Source organism: Cebus imitator, unplaced genomic scaffold (genome assembly GCF_001604975.1).
Source record: "Cebus imitator isolate Cc_AM_T3 unplaced genomic scaffold, Cebus_imitator-1.0 Scaffold5, whole genome shotgun sequence".
Lineage (NCBI taxonomy): Eukaryota > Metazoa > Chordata > Mammalia > Primates > Cebidae > Cebus > Cebus imitator.
Genome location: NW_016107320.1, coordinates 12,782,275 through 12,792,144, shown reverse-complemented (window position 1 = coordinate 12,792,144; position 9,870 = coordinate 12,782,275). Strand labels below are relative to the sequence as shown.

General features: G+C 41.6%; 1 protein-coding gene and 1 non-coding gene across 3 annotated transcripts in view; both read right to left on the bottom strand.

The window, feature by feature from the left end:
- ASH2L (ASH2 like, histone lysine methyltransferase complex subunit) overlaps window positions 1–9,870 on the bottom strand; it is a 39,819-nt gene that overhangs the window by 12,109 nt on the left and 17,840 nt on the right. Inside the window, exons 8-11 of one of the 2 annotated variants that reach the window (XM_037741241.1) lie at window positions 9,665–9,740; window positions 8,913–8,930; window positions 7,028–7,121; window positions 5,309–5,526 (exon numbers count right to left, since the gene is read on the bottom strand). In XM_037741241.1, coding sequence (XP_037597169.1) covers window positions 5,309–5,526; window positions 7,028–7,121; window positions 8,913–8,930; window positions 9,665–9,740 — 406 coding nt within the window. The remainder of the gene's footprint in view (window positions 1–5,308; window positions 5,527–7,027; window positions 7,122–8,912; window positions 8,931–9,664; window positions 9,741–9,870) is intronic. The other variant, XM_017536468.2, reaches the window with a different exon arrangement.
- Window positions 4,008–4,113, bottom strand: LOC119472501. The gene has a single exon (XR_005201656.1). It is a non-coding gene; the product is annotated as a U6 spliceosomal RNA (small nuclear RNA).

Below are 9,870 nucleotides of genomic sequence, written 5' to 3'. Positions count from 1 at the left end.
AGGCAATTCTCCTGCCTCAGCCTCCTGAGTAGCTGGGATTACAGGCACACACCACCATGCCCAGCTAATTTTTTTGTATTTTTAGTAGAGACGGGGTTTCACCATGTTGACCGGGATGGTCTCGATCTCCTGACCTCGTGATCCACCCGCCTCGGCCTCCCAAAGTGCTGGGATTACAGGCTTGAGCCACCGCGCCCGGCGGTATTTCCTCATTTTAAGGTCCAGGACAACATTATTTTTACTCAGGAACTCCAATGAGGTAAAGTGGTGCCCCTCAGTGCATCACACATGCTATCAAAATAGTGATTTCACTCGCCTGCCAGTTTTCTCCATTGCAATGGAATGACTTAGGAAGGAATACTTTTATTCTGATCATCTCAGAGGTCCTCTCCTCTTTTCATGTTTGTATCTGATAAGAAATACAGATTTTCAGACTTGAGGAGGGAGCTTTCAGCTGAGTTTCCCAGTTACTGGCTACTGCAGAAGACTCATGTTTGAGAAACATCAACTGTTGCTCTTGCTCCTTGCTCCTGCTTCACCCAAGTCAGTCCCCATGAGACCCAATGTGTTCTTAAGGTGCTTGGTTGTCCAGGCTTCCTGCTAATGTAATTAGGTTTTCTAGTCCTTTGAATTGAGTCTTGAGTCTCTTATGTTCTTACCAAAAAGGAACACAGATGGAATTTTAGTGACTGAAAGCCCACAGTGATGGCACTTTGTGTGATTGCTGCAGAGTAATGACTGCATAAAAAGCTGAACAGATTTGTACTTCAAGGACCCATGGGCTGGGTGCAGTGGCTCACGCCTATAATCCCAGCACTTTGGGAGGCTGAGGTGGGCAGATCACCTGAAGTCAGGAGTTCAAGGCCAGCCTGGACAACATGGTGAAACCTCATTTCTACTAAAAATGCAAAAATTAGCCAGGTGTGGTGGTGCTCACCTATAGTCCCAGCTACCTGGGAGGCTGAGGCAAAAGAATTGCTTGAATCCAGGAGGCAGATGTTGCAGTGAGCTGAGATTGCACCACTTCATTCCATCCTGGGCAACAGGGCAAGAATCTATCTCAGAAAAACAACAGAAGGAAGCATACGTTGTTAGACAGTGGGCTCCATTTTGCAATGGAATGACAATTTTCCTTTTGTAATTAATAAACATCTCAGGGAGATGAATAGGTATTTAAGACAATCAAGGAAATCTGACTATAAACTGAATCCAGACGATAGCAAGGAATTATTACGGTTATAAAAGAAAAAATCCACATATTTTTAAGAGAAGCATAGTTTTTAGAGTATGTAGGATGATGTGGATTTTTTTTAATTCAGAAAAAGAGGGCAAGACAAAGAAATAAAGAAACAGATAAAGCAAACATGACAAAATCTTGATCTGTTAAAAGCTGGGTGAACGGTGTATAGGTATCACTATAGTTTCGGTATTTGAGCCCAAGTGTGGGCTGAAATTTGATCCCAATGTTGGAGGTGGGGTGTAATGGGAGGTGTTTGGGTCATGAGGGTGGATCTCTCAAGAGCAGATTAATGTGGAGTGTCGGGGTGTGACTCAGTTTTCACTCTATTAGTTTCTGAGGGAGTTGGTTGTTAAAAAGAACATGGCACCTCCCTCCCTGTCTTGCTTCCTCTCTTGCCATCTAATGCCTGCTCCACTTTGCCTTCTGCCATGAGTGGACATGCCTGGGATCCTCACCAGAAGCAGGTGCTAGTCCCATGCTTCTTATACAGGCGGTGGAACTGTGAGCCAAAGGGGTAAGTGGCAATTTAAATAATCGGGAGGACCCCATGACTTCCACACAAAGAACAAATGGCAAAAGGTGAGAGTGAATTTGAGGCTTTGTAGACTGATTTTATCAGGGAAGATCGAGGCTGCAGTGAGCTGTGATTGTAACGCCTGCACTCCAGCTTGGGTGGTAGGGTGAGATCCCATCTTGAAAACAGACAAACAAACGAACAAATAAACAATGAAGCCAGATGCACTGGCTCATGCCAATAATCCCAGAACTTTGGGAGGCCAGGAAGGAGGATCACCTGAGATCAGCAGTTTACGACCATCCTGGGCAACACAGTGAATGAGACTTGGTCCCTACAAAAAATGACTAAAATTTAGCTGGGTGCAGTGATGTATGCCTGTAGTCCCAGCTACTTGGGAGGCTAAGATGGAAAGACTGCTTGAGCCAGGACATCGAAGCTGCAGTGAGCTGAGATTGCACCACTGCACTCCAGCCTGGGTGACAGAGCAAGACCCTTTCTCTAAATAAATAAATAAATAGGTAGGTAGGTAGCTCAGACATGGTGGCTCATGCTTGTAATCCCAGCACTTTGGGAGGTCGAGGTGGGCGAATCACGACGTCAGGAGTTGAGACCAGCCTGGCCAACATGGTAAAACCCCATCTCTACTAAATATACAAAAATTACCTGGGCGTGGCAGTGCATGCCTATAATCCCTGCTACTCGGGAGGCTGGAGCAGGAGGAATTGCTTGAATCTGGGAGGCAGGGTTTGCAGTGAGCCGAGATCGCGTCACTGCACTCTAGCCTGGGCAATAGAGTGAGACTCCATCTCAAAAAATAAAAATAAATAAAAATAAATAAAATACAATAATTGCATGGGGCAAAGACTATAGCATGCTGCTATTCATGTATTAAAAAGGAGATAAGGCTGGATGTAGTGGCTCCTGCCTGTAATCCCAGCACTTTGGGAGGCTGAGATGGGCAGATCCTCTGATGTCAGGAGTTCAAGACCAGCCAGGCCAACACGGCAAAACCATGTCTCTACTAGAAATACAAAAATTAGCCAGGAGTGGTGGCACACACCTGTAGTCCCAGCTATTCAGGAGGCTTCAGGATGAGAACTGCTTGACCCAGGGAGGTGGAGGCTACAGTGTGCTGATATCACACCACTGCCTTGCAGCTTCAAAATAACAAATCAAACCCCAAAAAACCCAAAAACAAATGAAGAAAAAAGAAGATACAATAAAATATACATGTATTGTATCTGCTCATTTGTGAAGAAGAAATACAGGAAGGATAAACTAGAAACTAAGGTGTGGGCGGGAAGATGGTGGAAAAAAAGAGAATGAGAAGGGCATTGCAGGGGTGACGAGGGAGTGACATTTTGTAAACCTTTCTGTACAACTCTGACTCCCAGAACCATAGTCATGTTTCACATCCTCATTCCAAACATACATACACACAATCAATCAAGATGTGGGAGAATCCAAAATGGCATCAAACATTAGCAAATGAACCTAACTTAATTGGACATGATCACACTGAAGGAGGTGGGGAAGAAAAGACCTAATCTAAGTTACCAGTATCTTGGACTAGGCACTGCAAGGCTAAAGACCAAAAGAGCTATACATAAATGCTATAATCTACTTAGCAAATGTTTCTCCCAGGGGTTAGAAATTCTGAAACTACTTTATGTGCACATTACATATGAACAAGGCCAAGTATAGTGGCTCACTCCCAAGACTCCGGGAGGCTGAGGCAGGATGACTGCTTGAGCCCAGGGGTTTGAGACCAGCCTGGGTAACCTACAAAGACCCCACCTCTAAAAAAATCAAAAAACAAAAAAATCAGCTAGGTGTGGTGGCGTGTGCCTGTGGTCCCAGCTACTCGGGAGGCTGAGGCAGGAGGATCAGTTGAGCCCAGGAGGCTGAGGCTGCAGTGACCATGACTGCATCACTGCATACCAGCTTGAGTGAGACCCTGATGTCTATAACAAAATAAAGTATAATGTGAAATAAAGTACATATATTGTAGATAATTATCTATCTAATTATTCACATATCCCACTGTTGGAGAAAGACGTTACAAATAAGGAAAGGAAGAAGGCTGTCATCCAAGGTATCAATATAAATTCAGTTATGTGTGTACTTGCGGGTTTGTACAAACTCACACATGCATTTCCTACCTCCGACCACTGAGGGAGTCTAGAAGCAGTGACGCCTAATAACAGTACACCTAACACCTAGATATTAATTACTATTTATTACTTAAAAAAATATATGGAATGCTTCCTGAATTTGCGTGTCACTCTTGCATAGAGGCATGCTAATCTTCTCTGTGTAGTTCCAATTTTGGTATATGTGCTATGGAAATGAGTGTCTAGATGTTAACTTCTAAACAACACGCTCCAGTCAAAGGAACCAAGGCTCAGTGAAGAAGTAGGCCTGAGGTACAGAAAATATAAGATTGGCCAGGAATACCTTTTGATGCCTCAAAGTAAGTATTTAAAAAAACAAAAAAGATGCAGTTTATCAAAAGAACACAGGAACCAACTTTTTGAAGAAGCTCCTACTGGCCAAAGCTGGAATAATTTAAACAACAAAATAATCAAAGTATTGGATTATATTCCCTGGAATAAAATAAGTACCTGTGAGTCCATACTGATATAAATAATCAATTAAATAAATGGAAAAGGGAAAGAGGAAATAGAAAATCACCAAACAACACAGTAATAATTGTGGCAGACAATATTCACTGATGGGTGCTAAAATCAGTAGATATAAGTTTAAAAACAAACAAGATATTTGCATAGATAGACTTGATGTATTTTGCCTAAGACATTTATTAACAATAAAGGGAAAGGCAGTAGCTTTTTACAGTGGAGAAAGCCAGCATAATTGCCTTAACCAAACGATCATAGTCAACATAACCATTAAGACCTACTGACATCATGAATCCTATGAGATGATACTATAAGACGACATGTCTGTGTTATTCTTCCCCAAACTGCATAACTTCAGTCTGACCATGAGAAAACATCAGGCAAATCCTCACTGAGGAATATCCAATGAAACAACTGATTAAAACACTTAAAAAATATCATGGTCATGAAAGTTAAGCAATGGCTTTGGAACTGATAAAGACTACAACAGACTAAAGAGAAATAATTGTGAGTGGAAAATTGCTAAAATTTGAAGAAGGTCTTTCTTTAGTTGTGTTGATATTTACCAACATTAATTTCCCAGCTTTGGTAACTGTACTATGGTTTTCTAAGGTACTATCATTAGGAAAAGCTTTATGAGAAAAATTGTATTTTTGGCAACTTTACTGCAAGTTTAAGATTAGTTCAAAATAGAAAAATGAAAAAAACATATATATGTATATAAAACGGCTGGAGCTTATAGGAACGAACAGAAAAGGAGGTTATTTCTTGTACATTCTGGATGAATCTAGTTAGAGATGGGGTGAGGCAGCGGTAAAAGACTGAGATGTACCCCTAATTCTAGATTGACAAGGCTGATGATGGCAGTTCAGAGTAACCCTGCATCCATATGATCCCTAATACTTTACATACCTCGATCATGTAGGGCTAACAAAACGCGTTCATACAAGCAGGCTCTGTAGAGGTCTCCAGGAATAGGTTTTCCTGCCCAGCAGTCAAGTTCCAGCTTCTCGGGGTCAGGGGCGTGGGGATCAGGCTCAGCTAGAATATACCGATAGCCATCTTTGTTAAATGGGTGTTCCAACGGGTAGCCATGAGGGGGAAGGCGCTGAGCAGAAAACAAAGGGTCACTGCAGAAAGGAAAAAATAAAATCAAGAATCTAAAACCCCCTCTAGCTCAACTGCATACAACTGTGCAAGAAAGGCCTCTGATTTAGAACACATGCAACTTCACAGCAAATACTTCTCATTACTCAAATAGATCACTCTGCCCTCTTCAGGCAAAACAGGGAAGTGAAAGGATTAGTTTTATTGGGCAAGGTAGTTTTGGTTAAATTATTTGCAGCCTGTGGGGATCTTCCTGGTGGTCTTTAAGCACGAATTGAGGTCTATGAAACTGAGCTGGTACATCCTAGTGGCGTGAAGGGAGAAGAGGAATGGGGGTGATTAGGGTGATGTTCTTCAGTATATTGATTATTATAAAATAATGAAGAGAAGCTCAGAGACCTAAGCACTTGCTATCTTGCTAATCGAAATAAGTAACTTGTGCAGTGAGTTGAGATCCTGCCACTGCACTCCAGCCTGGGTGACAGAGAACTCTACCTCACAAAAATAAATAAGTAAGTAAGTAAGTAAGTAACCTGGATTTCATCAACTCAGCATTAGACAAAGGGAAGGGAAAAGGCATGAGAAGGGAGAAGCAGAAAGTGAAGGTGCTAACATTCAACACTGGTTTTACTCCCTCCCCACCTATCCTTTCTCAAGTTGCCTTAAACAGAACTTCACTCCCTAGGTTCCCCAGGCTTATTACCAGAAGATGCTGTCCTTGTTACTATTATAAATTTTGTACTAACAAATTTATAAAACATGATACTTAAATTGGGTTTGTTCTGTTTTTCTGAGATGGAGTTTCATTCTTGTTGCCCAGGCTGGAGTGCAACGGTGCGATCTCAGCTCACTGCAACCTCTGCCTCCTGGGTTCAAGTGCTCCTCTCACCTCAGCCTCCTGAGTAGCTGGGATTATAGGCACCCGCCTCCAGGCTCAGCTAATTTTTTTTTTTTCAGTAGAGACGGGGTTTCGCCACATTGGCCAGGCTGGTCTTGAACTCCTGACCTCAGGTGATGCACCCATCTCAGCCTCCCAAAGTGCTGAGATTACAGCACCCGGCCTTGGGTTATTTTGTTTTGTTTTTGAGACAGTGTTTCACTCTGTTGCCCAGGCTGGAATGCAGTGGCATGATCTTGTCTGACTGCAACCTGCCTCCCAGGTTCAAGTGATTCTTCTGTTGTAGCCTCCCAACTAGCAGGGATTACAGGCGCTCACCACTACACCTGCCTAATTTTGTATTTTTAGTGGAGACGGGGTTTTGCCATGGTCAGGTTGGTCTCAAACTCCTGGCCTCAAGTGATCCATCCAACCGCTTCAGCCTCCCAAAGTGCTGGGATTACAGGTGTGAGCCCCCACACGTGGCCTCCAACCTGGGGTTATTTTGTCCCTCAAAATGCTCAAGGTTTGGAAATAATGGACAGGCTTTTTAACCTCAGACCCTTGACCTCTTTTCCCTGTTGGGCTTTCCCAGCACCAAATAATACTTAAATAGTGAGGTGGGACAGGGTGGGCACTCTCCCTACCTCCGGGCCTTCTTGGTGGTCCCTGTGGTCCCTCCATCCTGCTGTTTGCGCTTTGCTCCTCGTCCTTTTCCGCTACTTCCTGCCGCAATTCCTCCTTTGAAGAGAAGGCAGATCACTTTCAACGAGCCATGAGAGAAGCATCATGTGGATACTGAAATTCCATGAGGACCACACACCCAATGTGCATTTGCGTAACACCACAGGAGGATTTCCTTCCAAAATCATATTGGATTTCACTCTGGTTTTGAAAGAATCTACTAAGCCTCTCACAGCCCAGGAACACTGAGTTCTGGCAATAAGCTCAAATGAATCCAGCACTAGTGATAGTTGGGTTACAATTTTAACCTTTGTTCCTAATGAACTACAACTATCAGTATACTCTGAGGGTGTGACACAATGCATTTTCACTCATTCAGATCCAAAACACCCACAGAAAAAAAGAAGGAAAATAACTGTATGGGTACAGTTTTTTTTTTTCCCCACCCAAATTAATACAAACACCCATAAAGAGAGAATATCCTCATTAGAAGTCGACGTTCACTTGCTTGAACTACACAATATAGTCCATAAACATCATAAAGGCACAGTATCTGCTAAAGCATTGAAGTTGAATATCCAACAAGACAACATACATACAACATGGAAAACAGAAACAGGAGTACTAAAAAGGTGTTTCTCTCCAGTACTGCTAGATCTCCATTGTGGTTACACATGACACAAATAAGAAAGAAGGCTTTCAATTTGGTAGGCAATTTTTAGTTCCATACCCATTTGTCAACACAACATTAAGACTGTGCCAATGCACAAAATTCAGGTTAGACTAACTTGGCTTGTGGAACTAAAAGCAATTAATATGAATAGACAATTTGCATATTTTATACGAAAAATTTCACTACATACTGAGGCCACAAGGAATATTACCTTGTGTATTTCTGAAATAGGTAGTTTGAAATTTTTGTTTGGTTCTATCATTCCTCTCAATTAGTTTTGTTTTTCTCTCTTCCAGAAAACGTCCCTGAACTGTAGGAAAACACCTTTACGTAAACAACTGCAGAGAACTAAACCTTAATTTGGGGCAAGCTTGGGAATTACTAGCAGTTCTGCTGCAATGAAAAGGATCAAGACATTGAATGAAGGTAGGTCATATTCTGCATATACAGGACCAGATTTACGCAGAATTTCCTTTGGTGAATACCTCAGATGTTGTTCCTATTTTTCATAAAGGTTTAATGTTAAATTGCTGCAATGTCCACTCTAGTTTAAGTCACTGTAATCTAAAAACAATTACATTTTTGTTTTTTTGAGATGAAGTCTTGCTCTGTGACCCAGGCTGGAGTGCAGTGGCACAATCTTGGCTCACTGCAACCTCTGCCTTCTGCGTTCAAGCGATTCTCCTGCCTCAGCCTCCTGAGTAGCTGGGATCACAGGTGCCTGCCACCACGCCTGGCTGATTTTTTTGTATTTTAGTAGAGATGGGGTTTCGCCAGTTGGCCAGGCCGGTCTCAAACTCCTCAGTTGATCTGCCCATCTCAGCCTCCCAAAGTGCTGGGATTATAGGCGTGAGCCACTGCGCTCAGTCACAATTACATTTTTTATTGTCATTTACGTTTTAATTATTTTAAGAAGTTTCAGATCCATCCAAAACAGGACAAACAATACAAAAGGGGGGTGGCTGGCCATGTTAGGCAGAATATAACAACATACAAGCTTTTAAATACTAACATTAAACTCAACTACTGTTTCATATTAAGTGCTATTGCCGCCATTTTCACAATGCTTTAAAATTATTTGGTTTTAGCTTCTACCACAACTCAGCAAAAAGCATTTTCCAAACCACAAAATACTTAAGTCTGAGAGGCTGAAAGAAGACAGTGGAGGAATTCACCTCCAAAAGTGGCTCCACCTGTAAGAACAGAAGTGGTACCATGTATTTGTCAAATTTTAACAATTAAAAGGGGGAAATATGTTGTAAAAAGATAAACAACACACCTAGCTATTTCCAACCCATCTTAGAATAGTAGTAACAGTAGAAATGATCAGATATTTAAGATGCTACCACTCCAAAAGACAGGTTAATGATGCCATGTATCAGATGAATAGCTAAACATCTCTCAGCTACTCCAACTTTTATTAGATAACCGTTAGTAACAACGGGTTTTCCCGCTATTAGATGGGTTAACAGAAAAACAAGCTGCATGGGTGGTTAACACAGAAATGCTATCACATGAATTAGCTGAAGTTTCAGGCAAGAAAAATTAGAAGATGGGCACAGGAAGGCTGTTAAAAGTAACAGCTGAATTACAGAAAAAGAGTGGAGAGCAGCTGAATCTTTCTAAATTAAATGTTAGTTATAAGAATACAAATATAAACATGGCAAATCTGACCTTGAAATGGTTCCCTGTTTCATGCTAAGCCTGTCTCACTCAACACCAAACTGTGTTGTAAAGCGACAAAAAGTTTTCCTCTATTAGTAACATCTGCCAAATCCTTGGCTAGCTCCTAAAACTTGAGTTTGGGCTATAAAAGCATCTTAGTAAGAATCCAGGATAAGGGCCAACCCAAAGAATGGCTAATTCTAGGCACAACTGGATTCAATAGCTTCAAAATATTTCAGCAATGAGATATGTAAACACTTACCATTTAGATTCCCACTAGTAGACACAGCACTGCTCTGTTTTTGGTTGTCATAAGCAGGACCAATGTTACTAAGGTCCTGCAAAAATATATACCCAATTAAAAAACGAGTCTACATAAGTCAGTCAATCTGCATGCTCATAAAACAAGAGAAATTCTAACAGAATGGGAACTAAAATTGACAATTTTTTTTTTTTTTTTTTTTTTTG